This window comes from Papaver somniferum, unplaced genomic scaffold, assembly GCF_003573695.1.
Source record: "Papaver somniferum cultivar HN1 unplaced genomic scaffold, ASM357369v1 unplaced-scaffold_125, whole genome shotgun sequence".
Taxonomy (NCBI): domain Eukaryota; kingdom Viridiplantae; phylum Streptophyta; class Magnoliopsida; order Ranunculales; family Papaveraceae; genus Papaver; species Papaver somniferum.
The window spans coordinates 11,893,588-11,912,612 of record NW_020621603.1 but is presented as its reverse complement, the minus strand read 5'-3'; the positions used below and the strand labels follow the sequence as shown (position 1 = coordinate 11,912,612).

The 19,025-nt window shown below is 35.0% G+C and overlaps 2 protein-coding genes across 2 annotated transcripts; both read right to left on the bottom strand.

Annotated features, from left to right (window-relative positions):
- Positions 1-13,762: 13,762 nt before the first annotated feature.
- LOC113331252 (uncharacterized protein YwbO-like) lies at positions 13,763-15,213 on the bottom strand. Its single transcript, XM_026577984.1, has 2 exons — positions 14,293-15,213; positions 13,763-14,189 (listed from the first exon to the last, which is right to left on the bottom strand). The coding sequence occupies exons 1-2, from the start codon at positions 14,458-14,460 to the stop codon at positions 14,076-14,078; spliced, it is 282 nt and encodes a 93-aa protein (XP_026433769.1). The 5' UTR covers positions 14,461-15,213; the 3' UTR covers positions 13,763-14,075.
- Positions 15,214-15,344: 131 nt separating this feature from the next.
- On the bottom strand, positions 15,345-19,025 carry LOC113331251 (hypersensitive-induced response protein 1-like). Its single transcript, XM_026577983.1, has 6 exons — positions 18,866-19,025; positions 18,383-18,580; positions 17,701-17,821; positions 17,047-17,138; positions 16,856-16,952; positions 15,345-15,949 (listed from the first exon to the last, which is right to left on the bottom strand). The coding sequence occupies exons 2-6, from the start codon at positions 18,569-18,571 to the stop codon at positions 15,588-15,590; spliced, it is 861 nt and encodes a 286-aa protein (XP_026433768.1). The 5' UTR covers positions 18,572-18,580; positions 18,866-19,025; the 3' UTR covers positions 15,345-15,587.

Here is a 19,025-nt window from a genome sequence, read left to right as displayed (position 1 = left end):
AACGGGAAGTAAGTACACATACCAGGTACACATACTTACCATGTCTAATATTTTCATATGCATCAGAATTATTTCTATGAGATAATCGGTATTTGAACAACTCTCTAAAAACACATACATATATATTTAAACACATTATAACCTATGGTTGTGACTCAACATTAAAGTCTTAAAGTGTTATATGAAAATGGTTAAGCTTATAATTCGTACGACTAGTTTCGGCTAACCTTTCATGAATAATTCATTGTACATGGTTTTGTTACGGTTCATCCTAACTAGAGTGTATATTCTGTTATGTTAATCTTAAGTCAAGTTTTCATCTAACAGTGAATATTGATTGCTTGATTCCAAAGCTACCTTAGCTTAAATCTAAAGCAACCTTGATCTTGAAAGTCTATATAAACAGAATCTCAAGAAACTGGGATCTTTGAATCCCCGACAATATTCTTGTGTGTCCTAGTTGTAAACTAGAGTCATCCTATCCTTTAAACCTTTTTATGTTTTGCGACTAAAAAGACATCACTTAGGGTTGGTGAAGCCAGGTCTAACATATTTATCTTGATAGTTCATGTATCCTGATCTTGCTACTGATTGTTGACTCTCACTCCGATTAGGCAAGATATATAGATAGAAATCGCAAAATTTCTTCGTCTCAGACTTTGTGATTCCACAAGTATACTCCCCTATAACGATTCTTTGTTGTAATCGGAGTAGGTTTTACTTGTGAGGTGAATAATAATCTAGGATGCTCTTCGAAAGTCGTAAGTACCGGATTTTGAGGTTTGCTAGAATTTATCTATTACAAACGATTTCCTATCTCAATTTGATCTTTGATCAAAATGGAAATCACATATAGGTTTATATCTGTGTGTGTGGGTGGGGTGGGGTGGGGGAGGGGGAGAAAATTGGTTTAAAGAATTCAATTGAGTTAAAGCAACTCTTAGGTTGTAAAGGACGTCATCTAAGGGAATCAATTACGCAGAGTCTTGAGAGATTCAAGAGGCATAAGGAGCACGACTGTAACTGAATTACTGTGACGATGGATTACATTTCATTCCGAAGTTTTGATAATAGGCTAGAGTCTGTAGCGGCTTAATACAGTTTGGTGTTCAAATCTGGACAAGGTCCCGAGGTTTTTCTGCATTTGCGGTTTCCTCGTTAACAAAATTTATGGTGTCTGTGTTATTTATTTTTCCGCATTATAGTGTTTGTTAGAGAACTGCTCGGTCCAACTCGCAAGCGTTGATATCTCAATATTGTTGTCAAGTTTAGTTGCCAAAACTATAAGTCTTGATTTCTAGTCTAGTCATATCTAAGTCTCGGACTAGGATAGAAAGTGTAGTCGAGCTCTAGACTCCACGGCGTTGATCATGCAAAGACGAAGAACTACTCAAGGAACTGGTGGAACTTCATCGACAAAAAGGTATGTGGAGACTTGAACTTATCTATCACTCAAAAGTCTACTCTATCTCCTATCTTGAGACAAAAGTCATATTGCTATATATATACTATGATTATACACATGTACTATTTCGAGCTGAGTTTATCTCGCTTATTTTATTTCTCAAAATATGTGTTGGTAAGCTTTCGCTTTGGTCAAGTTCATCTTTACTAGTGACGATAGTCATATTTGTTTCAATTACTTGAAAATCGCCTTGACGAAAAATAGTTTGTGAAAAACAACTATATAACTCCCTCTAAGAATGTTTCAATGATTGAAATGAGAGTTTAGAATATATAACCATGATTGGATATGAGCATTGTATGATAACTCATACTTGTATAAGTCCAAAATCCTTGAACCAAAGTATGCGTACTTTGCTGCTCAGGATAACCGGAACTAAAGTCCGCGTACCAGTACGTGCACTGATGGAAGTTCACATCCTGTGAATTTCTGCTGGAGTTTGTGAACTGAAAAAAAACTTAATTCGGGTACTTCAGTATGTTTACCAGTATGCGTACTTAAGTGGGTTATTTTCTAAAAACAGTTTAATTCGTGAACTAAGACATTTATATATTAAGTAATGCAATCTTTGCAAACCTTGGCTATAATGTTCATGAACCGATTTGACTGAATCAAAACTGATTTTGATTCGATTGTGTCTTGTATACTTCTATGAGATCTAAGCAATTGAACAACTCTCTAACTAGTTCATTTGAGTAATTTGAACTAGTTGTGGTAAAGAAGAATAAGGTTGATATGAAAGTTCTCATATGCCTAACCATTGGTTAACTATTGTTGAACCAACGACTTGTACACATTTAGGTACGGTTACTCAAACCTAAATGAAGTTACATTTCACATGTGTATAACAAGCTAAGTTAGATCTAACGGTTCAAAGATATTAGCTTGAATATAATCAGGTTTTCATCTAACGGCGAATATTGAACGCTTTGTTACCAAGGTAACTTAGATTACAAACCCTGATTTGAAGACTATATAAAGGAGAACTCTAATAACTGGGAAACCTAATCCCCACACCTCATGTGTGATACTAGTTGTATGCTAGAGTCGATTTTCCTTTAACCTTAGGTTTCTATTTAGACCCTTTAGGTTAACGACTTGAAGACTTCATTGGGATTGTGAAACCATACCCAACTATCTTCTATATAGCTGTGTGATCTGATATTTTTATTTATATCGTATTTTAGTATAATCGTAAGGATTGGTTTGAGATTAATGTCTCCGATAGGCAAGATATAAAAGTAGTCACAAACATCTTCGTCTCATCGTTTGTGGTTCCATAATATCTTTTTTCGCTAGTCGATTAATATTATTGTGAGGTGATTGGTATTTCTAGGTTGTTCTTCAAGAATATAGGTCTGGTATATCAATTGGTTCATGTTCACCTTGATTTATCAAAAGACAGAACAAAACTCGTAGGTATTTCTATGGAAGACAGATTTATCTATTCCTGTAGACTTTTCTGTGTGGTACAAATTTGTTTATTAAAGTCTTCGACTTTGGGTCGTAGCAACTCTTAGTTGTGGGTGAGATCATCTAAGGGAATCAAGTGCGTAGTATCGTACTTGGATCAGAGACGTAGGGAGCACAATTGTACCTTGGATCAGTGTGACATTGATTGGGATTCAACTACAGTCCAGACCGAACTTAGTTTGTAGTAGGCTAGTGTCTGTAGCGGCTTAATACAGTGTGTGTTCAATATGGACTAGGTCCCGGGGTTTTTCTGCATTTGCGGTTTTCCCGTTAACAAAACTTCTGGTGTTTGTGTTATTTCTTTTCTGCATTATATTTTGTTATATAACTGAAATATCACAGGTTGTGCGTTGAATCGATCAATTGGGAAATCCAACCTTTAGTTGCTGATTGAAATTGATTGATCCTTGAACATTGGTCTTTGGTACCGTTCAAATGATTTCTCTTGTATTCAATTAGACTCGCAGATTTCTTTTTTCTTGAGTAAGTATTGAATCGAGAAATTGAGATATAACTCTTTGATATACTTTTTATTAAGATTGAGTCTGACTGTCTAGTTGATTCTCTTAAAAGTATATTGGAGTTAGTCCATACAGATTTCTAAGTAAAATATTGGGTGTGGTTGTTAGACCCCCTGTTTTGTCAATTGGTATCAGAGCGGGCAAACACGCTCAAGACCTCATAAGTCTGTGTTTGTAGCAATCTGATTTTGTGGACAAAATATCATCTCTGGCATTTACGCATATCAAAATGTTCTCTAAAGCTTTTAATTATTCCAAATGTCTTGGGATTGCCTCAAAGGATAACTCCTTATATGCTTCTTCCGAATCCCAAGGCAGAAAGGTTGTTTATCAAATTTTGATAACATTCCCTCAAATGAGACATTTGACACTCTGTCAAAAGCTGAAATGGATCTCACCAGAATCTCAATTTTTTTTACTGAAGCTATTGATTTTCAAAATCATGCTCAGCTCATTGATGAATTTGAAAAGTCTCTGGGTCGAGAACGGGAGCTCTTAACATCATTGAGTCCTTCTCTAACAATATCGAAAAACTAATTCAAGAAACTCCTCTACAACGTGAAAACATTAGTGTTCTTGAGAATATTGTTAAAGAAGACTCAATTAGAGAAAAAGGTTTGATCGAGACGCATTCATCTGATCTAAACAGACTTCATGTTAAAAAAGAGAAACTTGGTGCATCCCTTATTCTAGCTCAATAACAGTGCAAATCCTTGAAAAAAAATGAAAACTCTGTGTTAATGAGAAATTCTTCTGTATCGTGGATCAATTCTCAGATAGAATTACAGTACACGAAGAGTTGTTTTCCAAAGGAAGTTCATGCTAAGAAGTGTTTACTTAACTTGAAATCTTCTAATTGGGTTATGAATTTAAAACAGGCTCCATTCAATGTTTCTCTTCCAAGAACCTGTTCCTTCTATGGGAAAAACAATCACTATGTTCATCATTGTTTTGCTAGAAAGAAACTGATTTCTGATCTCCAAAATCTACTTCTTTTCACTGTCAACAGAGTAAACTCTCTAATGACCACTATAATGGATTTCATCCCTGCAGAAAAATAGGCTTCTCATAAAGAATATTTCTATAATCATTCATCTCGAAATCCCCATAGGAATCGTGTTCCTCCGAATGGTGCAAATTCTTACACCACAAAAATACACATTACCAATATTTATGAGAATAAGTCTAGAAAATCTAAGTCTAGATGGTGGAGACATGTCTCTTCTAATCCTCTGGAACCAATTTCTAGAGGTCCTAGACTTAATCCTCAGAAAAATTCCTCTAAGGGATCAACTAACAAGGTTATGTTGAATTCTTCTGGAATAAGAAGTAACCGGAAGAAGGTTAGGAACACCGGGGTCAAACGATCAGATGGAATCTACAACTCATCTCTCAATACTCATAGTGGGATTACATCTCACTTGACTACCTAATCGTAGGTAATTTCATTCTTGTATCTAACTTGAGAGACGCAATAATGACATTAGAGAGATACTCAAGTCTACTGTTGTTTTCCACTTGTAATATGTTTGACTATGATGTTTTTGTTTTTGTTGTGAAAGTTGAGTCATTTTTTGACTCCTTGTTCCTCTGTATCTCCTTCTTATACTCTGATTAAATCTTTTAATTGTTGATTCATGATGATAAGAGATATATGACAACAGAGTGTATTCCATTCTTCTTGGATCTCTTTTGATCTGGTATCTTCAACCGGTCCATGAACGTCCGCGTATTTCTTGGGAGTTGAGGGTTTCCGCAACAAGGGTGTCCTCCTCTTGTTTGCAATATATATATATTTATATTGTTTTGCCTTAAAGGGTTATGAAGAACTCCTCAAGACCCCAAGAAGTGGTGAATCTTGAGATGGAAGAAGACTCTAAAGGATGCGATTTTGTTCAAGAACTTGTCTTGAAAAAGTTGATTGAAAGGAAAGATCACAACTCCTGGGTTGATGAGTCTGTCAAGGATTTAACTCGTTTTAAGAACTATTCAAAGGTCGAGTTTGCAAATCTTCAACTGCAAATAAACCAAATCTTAGATGGTTAGGCCAGAATCCTTGCTAATCAAAATATTCTGATACGGACTCAAAAGAAGCTCATCATGGACTGTGTCAAGGCTAGACAGCTTGCTCGGGTTGTCGATCGTAAAGTTAGTATTCTAACTCATGAACATGGAGTGTCTACTGTGAAGAGAGTAAAGGAAATCAGTGATACCTTCTATGATGGATTCATTGAAAGGTATGAGGTTCTCAATGAACTTTGATATTTGATTTTATCTAGGAAACTTCTTATGAGAATTTTATTCTTGTATTTTTAGAAGGATTACTTGGGTTTGGAATACCCATTATTGTGATTACACATAGCTATGTCCAACGTTTTCATCTTCAATGTTTTAGATTTATTTATTTAAACTCTAAAGTTGTTTGGAAGATGATTTTTGCAGTATTAATCTTTATGGTTTTATATATTGCAATTTGTTATGGGAAATTTATGTTTGCGTCCGTGAACTATGATTGTCCCGTACGTGGTCAAAAGTTAAGTCTTTCGTATGTCGATATGCAAGTATAAATAAAGGATTGAATGAACTTTTGACAAAACAAAAGATAAGCGTATTTTATGTCATTATGCAAATATTGATGGAAGATAGGATGAGCTTTTGTTTACGAAGATTATGTCTATTATATGTCATTGTGCAAATGGTGATGAGAAATAAAATGAATCTTTGTTTATTCCACAGTATTGATCTTTCCTGATCCATATTTTTATGTATATACTGTGCGGCTCCATAAGTTCTCTTATGTTGAGCATTTCCGATTAAATTAATCATGGGTTCTCTTGTGGTTAATTTAGTTGAGTTTTTGGATATAAATTCATATTCTTATGTGATTTGTTAATGTCCAAAGAAATCCTTCTTTTCTTGTGAAAGGTCGCCTTTGTTGTTCTTTCGGGAATGACATTTTATGGGGGAGAGTTCTTAATTGAACTTGTGCTTAATTTCCAAATCTTTGTGAGGAGTGCGGATGTAGAATTTTATATGGGTTATCTTGTATCTTTATAAACTCCTTGATGAATGCATTTAGCTTCGGCTATATGATTGCAACTAAAAAATTTGATATGTGCTTTTTTTTGGTCATGAAGTGTCTCTATGGAAATTTCATTAGGATCCCAATAGTTTTCGTACCTTTGCCAATTTTATTGACAAAAAGGGGGAGAATTAATGTGTAATTCACACTATAAATACATATGGTTTTCGGATCATTATGTAAGGGGGAGTGGTTTTCATGTGACATGAAGTATTGACTAAGAGGTAGTGATACATATCACCATAGTATTGTTGTCGTAGTTGTGATGCAATTGAACTTTGTTGCTGTGTAATAATACTATGACACTGTGTAACAATGATTGAGAGCTTTTGTTTTCTCATTGTTATGGCTACGGATCTTCAACAACGATGATGCTGCATTGAATATCTTTCAAATCATTGGAGTACTTGGAAGTGACGAAGATTTCGAGTAATGTTGAAGAACCAAGGAGATCATGCAAGTGGAAGAGAAGCTACAAAGTTTATTTATTTTGTATTTCATATGTACTGCTCGGTCGAACTCGCAAGCGTTGCTATCTCAAGCTTGTTGTCAAGTTTAGTTGCCAAAATTATAAGTCTTGATTGCAAGTCTACTCATAGCTAAGTCTCGGACTAGGATAGAAAGTGTAGTTGAGCTCTAGACTCCACGAGGTTGATCATGCAAAGACGAAGAACTACTCAAGGAACTAGTGGAACTTCATCGACAAAAAGGTATGTGGAGACTTGAACTTATCTATCACTCAAAAGTCTACTTTATCTCCTATCTTGAGACAAAAGTCATATTTCTATATATACTATGATTATATACATGTACTATTTCGAGCTGAATTTATCTCGCTTATCTATTTCTCGAAATATGTGTTGGTAAGATTTCGCTTTGGCCAAGTTCATCTTTACTAGTGACGATAGTCATATTTGTTTCAATTACTTGAAAAATCGCTTTGACGAAAAATAGTTTGTGAACAACAACTATATAACGTCCTCTAAGAATGTTTCAATGATTGAAATGAGAGTTTAGAATATATAACCATGATTGGACATAAGCATTGTGTGATAACTCATACTTGTATAAGTCCAAAATCCTTGAACCAAAGTATGCGTACTTTGCTGCTCAGGATAACCGGAACTAAAGTCCGCGTACCAGTACGCGCACTGACGGAAGTTCACATCCCGTGAATTTCTGCTGGAGTTTGTGAACTGAAAAAAAACTTAATTCGGGTACTTGAGTATGTTTACAAGTATGCGTACTTAAGTGGGTTATTTTCTAAAAACAGTTTAATTCGTGAACTAAGACATTTATATATTAAGTAATGCAATCTTTGCAAACCGTGGCTATAATGTTCATGAACCGATTTGACTGAATCAAAACTGTTTTTGTTTCGATTGTGTCTTGTATAATTCTATGATATCTAAGCAATTGAACAACTCTCTAACTAGTTCATTTGAGTAATTTGAACTAGTTGTGGTAAAGAAGAATAAGGTTGATATGAAAGTTCTCATATGGCTAACCATTGGTTAACTACCGTTGAACCAACAACTTGTACACGTTTAGGTACGGTTACTCAAACCTAAATGAAGTTACATTTCACATGTGTATAACAAGCTAAGTTAGATCTAACGGTTAAAAGATATTAGCTTGAATATAATAAGGTTTTCATCAAACGGTGAATATTGAATGCTTTGTTACCAAGGTAACTTAGATTGCAAACCCTGATTTGAAGACTATAAAGGAGAACTGTAACAACTGGGAAACCTAATCCCCACCTCCTGCGTGATACTAGTTGTATGATAGAGTCGATTTTCCTTTAACCTTAGGTTTCTATTTAGACCCTGTAGGTTAACGACTTGAAGACTTCATTGTGAGTGTGAAACCAGACCCAACTATCTTCTATATAGTTGTGTGATCTGATCTTTTTGTTTCTATCGTATTTGAGTACAATCGTAAGGATTGGCTTGAAATTAATTTCTCCGATAGGAAAGATAGAAAAGTAGTCACAAACATCTTCGTCTCATCGTTTGTGGTTCCATAATATCTTTTTTCGCTAGTCGATTAAGATTATTGTGAGGTGATTGATATTTCTAGGCTTTTCTTCGGGAATATAAGTCCGGTATATCAATTGGTTCATGTTCACCTTCATTTATCAAAAGACGGAACAAAACTCGTAGGTATTTCTGTGGGAAACAAAATTATCTATTCCTGTAGACTTTTCTGTGTGATACATATTTGTTTATTAAAGTCTTCGACTTTGGGTCGTAGCAACTCTTAGTTGTGAGTGAGATCAGCAAAGGGAATCAAGTGCGTAGTATCTTGCTGGGATCAGAGACGTAGGGAGTGCAACTGTACCTTGGATCAGTGTGAGATTGACTGGGTTCAACTACAGTCCAGACCGAAGTTAGTTTGTAGTAGGCTAGTGTATGTAGCGGCTTAATACAGTGTGGTGTTCAATCTGGACTAGGTCCCGGGGTTTTTCTGCATTTGCGGTTTCCTCGTTAACAAAACTTCTGGTGTCTGTATTATTTCTTTTCCGCATTATATTTTGTTATATAATAGAAATATCACAGGTTTTGCGTTGAATCGATCAATTGGGAAATCCAACCTTTGGTTGTTGATTGAAATTGATTGATCCTTGAAAACTGGTCTTTGGTACCGTTCAAGTGATTTTTCTTGTATTCAATTAGACTCGCAGATTTCTATTTGCTTGAGTAAGTATTGAATCGAGAAATTGGGATATAACTCTTTGATATACTTTTTATTAAGATTGAGTCTGACTGTGTAGTTGATTCTCTTAAAAGTATATTTGAGTTAGTCCATACAAATTGCTAAGAGAAATATTGGGTGTGGTTGTTGGACCCCCGCTTTTTCAGTGTTTATCTTTATAATTGAAATATCACAGGTTATACGTAAAATCAATTCAAGTAGATAAGTCCATCCTAATTGTTGGATAAAACTTGATTGATCTTGGGTATATTGATCTTTGGAATCTTCCAAGTACTCTCGCAAAATAATCAGGTTCACGGACTTGTCTCTGATCGTGAGAGAAAGAGATATAATCTCTTCACATAATTCCTGATTGAGATTCATTAAGTTGTAACTCTCGGAATTGTATTTGAGTTTACAGGCTGCCTAAGAAAAAGTTTGTTGTGTATTTTGGTACCCTCCGTATTTTGAATTGGTAGTAGAGCTGGCAAACACGCATAAGACCTAATAAGTCTGTGTTTGAATCACTCAAGGAATATGTATTCACATACCAACATGTCTCCTAATGATTTTGATTACGCCAAGTGTTTGGGACTTACCGCAAAGGATAACTCCTTCGTTGATTCCTCTGAATCTAGGGGAGATATGCTTATGTTATTAGGTTCTGATGGAACAACTCTCAAGCACATAAATCGTTCCATGTCAGAATCTGAATTGGACCTTACCAGAAGTTTAAAAAAGGATGCTGAAATTTTTGATTTTCAAGCCTCTAGAATCAGAAATCTTGAAAAGAAAAAAGGCTCAGTATACTGATGAACTTCAACAGTCTCTAGATAGAGAGCGTGATCTCTGTGACATGATCAATTCTTTCACTAACGATATCAATTCTTTCACTAAAATTTCTGTTAACCTTTGAGCCCGAGCTCAACCCATTCAAGTGGGAAGTTAAAATGGTGTCGGACGCGAATCCGACGCGAGCACGTGACTATTTTAAGCGCATCCGTGCTGCTCAGACCGACAGTCATGGTTCCATTCCACCTTTCATATTTTGAACAACAAAAAGCTTTGTCGACCGACAAAGTAGCGAAGGCGTTTCCTAAAAGGTGTTTAGATACTAAAAACAAAAATACTTCTGGAAAAGTATTCTAAATGCCAGAAACAAAATCTTTTGCTTCACAGAATTTAGCATTTTTGCTTCTAAAAAGTTGTTTTGGAATAATAATGCTAAATTAACTTCTTGTTAAATCGAAAAACTACTTCTCAGAGCACGTCCAAACAGACTAGCCTTCCCTCGCAGTACCTCCTCACTCCCTCTCATGATGGATATATCGGCCTCCTAATATAATACCGCGCACAAAGGCCAGCAATGAACAATTTTCTTGTTCAGCGTACGCGTTGATCACTTGTATTTTGGACCATTATTTATCATCCTGAAGTGATAATCATCTATATAGTTTAGCACAAGAGAAAATTAGGCGCATGCCCAAAAAAAAAAATATTCTCATTGTCAGGCCCACAATTAATTTTTCGTTCCGTGACATCCATAATTATAGGAAATTATTAAAAATGTCCGCATGACGGGTTATGTATCAGGGGTATAATTGGTAACGCAACTTGGATATAACATATCTAAAAATCCGTGCCTTGAAATTTTACAAATTTTATATCGTTGGAAATCTTTTTAAGAGAGCTACGCAACGAGTACAAACAAGAATATCAAATTTTTGTTTTTCACGAACAAATCGGAGGTGATCATCATTTTAGGAAATTTTTTCGAAAACTTGATACATAACCATTATGCAGCCACCAAAAAAGATGCATAACACATTCTGCAGATGCATAACGAATTATGCAACCATTTTCTCCACTGCATAACAAATTATGCATTTGGATAACAAAGTTATGCATCTATAACAAGTTATGTAACCATTGTTTTGGTTGATTTTAGTGCGTACATAAAAAAATTTGATGTATAATGCAGTATGCATCCATATTTACGGATGCATATCAGGTTATGCATCTATTTCCTCGATGCATAAAAGATTGTGCAACAATTTTCTCGATGCATGATACATTATGCAGTCATATTTTCGTGACAAATTTTTTTTTGTTGGTTTCAATACTAACAAAAAATAGCTGCATAACGTGTTATGCAACCATTTCCCGGACTGCATAACAAGTTATGCAGCAAAGTTTTTTAGATACATAACACCTGCAACATAACCAATCATGAGAATCTGAATTCTGACGCCAATGAGCGAGAGACAATTTTTTTCTCAAATGACAAACATTCTTGCATACGTATTGACACTAAAAGCTAAACGCGGTGTAAATTAAGCAATCTTATCATGGAAGTATTTGTTTAATTAGGACAAATATTGCAGTTACAACATACTAGAATAAGAATTATATCAATCTGCACATCAGTAAATCACTGCATACATGCAAATAAGAAATGAACAACATGGAATGCACAAAAACCGCCAATTTTTCCTCGTACACCCCAGGTTCGCTTGGAGGACAAGTCAAATGAAACTAATATCCTAAACAAAACCGCTTACCTGTCTCCTACGTATCTTCCCTGTGTGAAATATCCAAGCCCCAATTCCTCCACAAGAGCATGTTGCTTCTCAAGTCCCTGGTGCCCAGCAAAAGTGATGAGCCCGTGGCTGTCCAGTGTATTTCCCCTGTATAGACACAAAATTATCCTAGCGTTTTTAGGGGCCACTCAAAAGAAATTAGGGGCCAACAATAAAACAAAAAAGATCACCCAATCCTAAATTGTGTTCACCCCTTATCTCCCATATTTCGTAATGATAAAATTACCCTTCGATATTCGGTAGTTTGAGCAGGATTAAGGTGATAAAAAAATTTGAGGGATTTTTTTTTTTTTTTTTGTTGCTTTTTTCGAACTTTGGTACAACCATAATCGGTATTAAAGTGTGTTACTTTAACTTCCGAATGTATATTGGTCCCAAAATGAGATTTTTCCAAAATCCTTTAATTTTCGACTTTGGTACAACCATAATCGGTAGTAAAGTGTGTTACTTTAACTTCCGAATGTATATTTGCCCCAAAATGATATTTTGCCAAAATCCTTAAATTTTCGAACTTTGGTACAACCATAATCGGTAGTAAATTGTGTTACTTTAGCCTCCGAATATATTCATTTTTTGAATCTTAGTACTACCATAATCGGTAGTAAATTTGACTTCCGAATGTATATTGTCCCCAAAATGAGATTTTGCCAAAATCCTAAAATTTTCGAACTTTGGTACTACCATAATCGGTAGTAAAGTGTGTTACTTTAACCTCCGAATATACTAAATTTTCAAATTTAGCAATACCATAATCGGTAGTAAATTTAACTTCCGAACGTATATTGGCCCCAAAATGAGATTTTGCCAAAATCCTAAAATTTTCGAACTTTGGTACTACCATAATCGGTAGTAAAGTGTGTTACTTTAACCTCCGAATATACTCAATTTTCGAATATTAGTACTACCATAATCGGTAGTAAATTTGATTTCCGAATGTATATTGGCCCCAAAATGTGATTTTGCAAAATCTTAAAATTTGCGAATTTTGGTACTACCATAATCGGTAGTAAAGTGTGTTACTTTAACCTCCGAATATATTCAATTTTCGAATATTAGTACTACCATAATCGGTAGTAAATTTGACTTCCGAATGTATATTGGCCCCAAAATATGATTTTGCCAAAATCCTAAAATTTTCGAACTTTGGTACTACCATAATCGGTAGTAAAGTGTGTTACTTTAACCTCCGAATATACTAAATTTTCGAATTTTAGTACTACCATAATCGGAAGTGAATTGTGTTAATAAGTGATGCTTATTATCTGCCGATTGTGTTCATGGCCTCAAATTCAAATTTTCAAAACTTAACAAAAGTTTCAAAATTTTCTACTTTCACAATCGGTAGTTAATGGTGTTCATCATCTATCGATTGTGCGTAACTTTTTGTACAGAGAAATTTAATTTTTAGAATCAAGAATAATCGGTAGATATCGATCAATTTACCTATCGATTATGGTTGATGTTCTTATGAAACGAAGAACATCAACCATAATCGGTAGGTAAAGTAGATTATTATCTACCGATTATGTTTCTGTTAGTGTAAACCCAAGAACATCAACCATAATCGGTAGGTAAAATAGATAGTTATCTACCGATTATGTTTCTGCTACTGTAAATCCAAGAAAATTTTCGGATCAAATTTTTGATTTCAAGTAATCAAATCCTAATTTTGAATCACAACTACTATCATCTATTCGTTTTGTTTGTTGAACTCCTTTTTTTTTTGATGTTCTAAGTTTCAACTTTAAGGTTAATGAATTTTGGGTTTTAATTTTAAACAATCAATCATAACATTTGTTTGATCGATGATCTTTGTTTTCAATCAAAATTAAATTGATGGAAAAAAATTTCAATGGGTGGAAAAGAGAAGAAGAAGTGGAATGATATGATTATGAAAATAAAGGATATAGGTTTAGATTTAGTATAAAGGTGAAGAACAATATAGACAATTTTTATTTTTAAGACATCCCTTAACCTCCTTCAATGGATGGGAATAAAAAATGGCGCCTAATTCCTTTTGAGTGGCCCCTAAAAACGCTAGGAAAATTATGAACCATGAGATGACAACAACTGAAAATGAAAATCATACTTGCAGCCAATTTATCAGCCACTAAATATGCTTCATACATACGTGATAAATCACCCAATTCCACGGAATACCTGTAATAGAAAAATGGAGATGGCTACTATACAAATCACCATCCCTGATTTTATAGTGAGATCGAGGCAAACCTCTGTCATTCGACCTCAATTTGTTGAACACGAGGTCCAAACTTTTCCCTGTAGAAATCCCGTTTAAGAACACCTTCTTTTGGAGCAGAAGGGTTAAGCATGTACGGATGCCATCTAACCTGCAAGTATATATCCATAGTAATCAGCAAAACAAACATGGCAAGAGGATGATAAAGTGAACCAAGTAATTAGGCAAGAGATATGATATGGAAAAGTGAGTACCTCAAAGTCAAATTGATCCTTTGATGATTCAATAGCTTTATCAAGATTTTTCTTGCCTACAAAACACCATGGGCAAACGGTATCTAAACTGACATCAATTTTGATAAGCTTCTTCCCACTGGTGTTAGCCATGAGACACTGTGTGTATCTGGAATAAAAGAATCTCATCAGCACAATCAACTCCTAAAAGAATCATTTGTTCTAATAGATGTAATTGCAGAAGAACCTCAATAAATCGGGAATTCAGTGATTTAAAAGCTCAAAAAATGAACAACCTATCGCAAACATCATCACTTTCCTGTCAAGCACACACACAAAAAAAAAAACCTTGCTCGTCATAGTCGATTTCCAATAGAATTGATATCCAACGACGACCCATGTCTTCTAGCACCTTCAACAACCCACCGGCAGTCACCATCATCATGATCTTTCTCCATCAATTTTTAGATCTGCTATTTAGTTCGCCATGAGAGAAAACATCTTTTCTGATTTTCTTGTATTCCTTCTTCTAGTTAGTTTCTTATTTCTTCCTTGCTTTGGATCTCGAGAGGCACAAAGAGAGATAAAGAGAAGAGGAGATTGAACTGTTAAAAAACGGAAATAAAATTCTAAAAATTCTGGGTCTAGGAATAAATTTGACGGAAGAAATGGGTGCATGCCTGAACCTTTTTGTCGGTGGATTTCACAGTGTCCAAAATCTAGAAAATGGGTGTGGTTGTGGCTTTCACTTAGCACAATAGCCAAGTTTTGGACCATGTACAGAAACAAATAACAAGACCAACAAGACCAAACTTGAGTTTGTTCGATTCTAAGCCATGTTCAGGATTTGAAGGGACCCGCCTCCAGCCACTTTTGTAAGGCTGCCCAAGGATTTAGTCCAAAACACCTCTGAGGTAACTTAGCTATGACCTATACAACTACCTACAGCTACCATACAGTAGTTACCCTAAAAACTGAAACCTTCATTTCTAAAAATGAGTTATAAATTTGGCTGGCAAAACTCCTTCCCTGATTCAAGTGTCATTGGTCACCGATAATATGAAAATGAGTTGTAACTAAGAGAAGTTTGGAATAGCAGAAAATATCGACAAGCTTTAACAGTGACATTTTCTCCCCATCTACGTATTACTTACAATCCCACACGGATTTTTATCAAAAAACGACAACAAAATAAAGCAAACTGAACCAAATACTAGTGCATCCTTGAAAACTAATTATTCACATCATAGTAATAACAAAACCTGACAAACAAGGTTTTTTTTTTTATAGATACTGTGCAACATTGAACATTCGCACTAGATCAGGCTGGAGCTACCTTGCAAGAGTCCATCCCTGATCTGAGAGGCAACATCCCTCACGGCGCCAGGTCCATGTGGAATGAAAACAGCTGAGGATTTTGATGATGCCCCAATCTCCTTCATTGTGTCAAAATACTGTGTAACCAGAACCATGTCCATTACATCCTTGGGAGTCGTACCAGAGACATTCGCAGAGAAAGCAAGTACGCTGTCTCTCAATCCATCCACAATGGCCTGGCGTTGTCGAGCTATACCTAAACCAGATAAGTACTTCGATTCTGCCTCTCCTTCGGCTCGCTTGATCTGTAAAATCTTCTCTGCTTCAGCCTTTTCATTTGCTGCCAACCTCATTCTAGCAGCTGCAGTAACAGTAGAAATATGTTATAATGAACAATTCACGAAGATGATCAGGATAGAGTGTGACGAAGGTTGTTATGCATCAAAGCTTGGCTAATGTTACTAGCTGATCATGAAATTCCTTAGATATAATACGAACCAGTATCATTTTTCATCTGATAACAAATTTACATAAACCTATATATTTAGTGCAAAATTTAAAGTTTGCACTCGAATCTCAAAAACTGAGACAAGTAACAGCAGCGCACCTAAAAGGCTAAAACACCAGAAACAATTCTGTGCTTGAATATTTTTGCCTATTTTCAGAATCAACTAGAAATCCTTTCCTAAATTTCCAAAACAGATATATACTAGGGGCTTTAATCTTTTAATTTCAAATAAAATGAATCAAATTCTAATGGACTATCAGTGGATATCTATCACCATCATCACTAATCCGCACCTAAGTGGATATGTTAAGATGGATCAATTGAAAATGGTATGGATAAAAAATGCATAAAATACCATTAACATAGACAAAATGTACTTTGACTAGTGTTAACTAGCTGATCAGGTAACATGTCATGATAACACTAGATTTGGTGCAAAATCCATCAAAAGGTTGTGCCCACATTTCAGAACGGAACAAGTAACAGATACAAAAAGTACCAAAAACATCCTTGCTTTACATCTGTTTCCAAAACTAATGAAAACCCTTCCCTAAAAAATTCCAAACAGAGGTTTTTTGGGGCTTTCATGTGATCCGAGAGATTGCAAAATAATTAATCAAATTCAGAACTATTAGAGGATAGGTATCATTATAATCACTTGTCCGCGCATGTAAGAGAAAAGCCAGTGCTATTCATTCATGCTCCAAAATTTGACAAAGAAAATGTAACAGGGAACCTCAAATCAAAATCAAGTATTACCTGCATTTATCTCGTTCATTGCCCTCTTCACATGCACATCTGGCTCAATATCCACAATAAGAGTCTGAACTATCTCATAACCATAATTTGACATGGCCTGTAATACCCCAATGAACATAACACAGTTTAAGCACAGTACACATTTCTTGATCGCAGACAAATAAATACAACTCAATAAGTCATAACTATACCTTTGCAAGCTCTTCTTCAACAGCTCGTGCTATGTCATTTTTCTGCTCAAAGGTTGCATCCAATTCCAACTTCGGCACGCTTGCCCGGATAACTGAACAGAAATAAGTCCGCTTGTCAAAGACCAAAAGTTGTAATGTCTATAAACATGTACAACAACAGTAGATTCTACTTTCGATATCAACTAAAGATAAATCTAAAAACAAAGACTAACAAGCACAAGAAGTTCACACTTAAATAATAACACAAATTTATCTTCTGCAAGTGGACCCTAGGAAATGATGGCAACAGGTGAACAGTTTCAGAGTTACAGGAACTTCCTAGACAAATTTTTTTCGAGCATTCAGCAGCGGGAATTCAACTCCTAACCTATAACTTGGGAGTTCAACCCCTGGCCAACTAGAAACTCGTTATATGTGAATTGACGAATACAAGAAACAAATTTCTCAGAAGATCTTTGAATGGCTAATAAGAAGTTGGCAGTTTACACTATTTGTATCTTAAACACGTTTACATCTCCCAACAAAATGGATTTCAGAACATATCAGTCTCGTGATACTTCCTCTTCCTGGTAGTCTAACACATAAAACAATCAATCAATACTTTACAACAAGAAGCTCTATGGATCACCTGTACGTTTAAGGACAAGTGCTTACCATCAAAAACATACGCTTGGATCTGTTCCCTGGTGTTGCTGAGCTTATAAAAAGCATCAGATGCACTATCAGCCAAGGCACGGTACTGAATGGATGCAACAACAGTCACAAAAACATTGTCCTGAACATAAAATACAAATATGTGTCAATCTAAGATAACTGCAATCATTTAAAGAATTGAACTAGTATACAAATACTCCCTCCGTCCCTAATAAGATGACCTAGTTGTAGTTTGCACAAATTTTAAGGCAAGGAGGAAAGTTGAGTATATTTAACTATTTTTTAAACTTATATCCTTATGGGCAATAGTAAAATTTAAAAACGATTTATCTCTTAAAGTATATCACGGTTTTTTATAAACTTTATACCGTTGAAAAGCATCTTAAAACACCTACGCAACGAATATAAACATGACTATCAAATTATACATATTTCTTATAGAAAAAATAATCAATTAAAAGAGTAATTTTAGAAATATCCCTTGATTAGTGAAATAGATCATCTATTTATGGGACAAAGTTTAAAATCAAGTAGGTCGTGAAATAGATCATCTATTTATGGGACAAAGTTTAAAACCAAGTAGGTCATCTTATTAGGGACGGAGGGAGTATATGTTACAAACACTAGAATTGAATACGATTTGACACAATCTAATAGATAAATAAGAGATGTTGAAAAGTACCTTAGTTTTAGTTTCACAACGAACATCAAGTTGCTGAACACGCAATGAAAGATAACCAGAAATTTGACTTCCGAGACACCATGGCAAGAAATGACATCCAGGTTGCAAAATCTCATCAAATTTCCCAAATGTTTCTTTAATGGCTACAGTTGACTGATCCACTTGAACACAGCATAGTGCTTGCCCCATTTCTTAATCCTAAAACAAAAATCCATGATTAAAAACCTAAAAATCATATCATTCTAACTTCCAAATCCAAAAATTAAACTCATAAACAACTAATTACTAAAATTAAACAGATCTGAATCTTCAATGACCAGATAAACATCAAAAACCAATACAAAAAAAAATCACAGAACATTTACTAAATCTATGATTTCCAATTCAAAAATCCAATTCCTCATCAGATTTATCAAAAAGTACTGAAAAAATATTGTAATGAATCAACCGAGAAATTCGACGAGCAAAAATTAGGGTTTATACCTATTCTGCTAATACTATTACTTCAACCGGTAATGAAAATGCTTCTTGAGGCGAAGGATAACTCAGAATTTGTTCATGTGAAAATGTTTATATACAACTATGATAGGATCGTGTAAGGATAGTTTGGTCGTTTTACGCTAACAGACAGTTATTAGTGTCT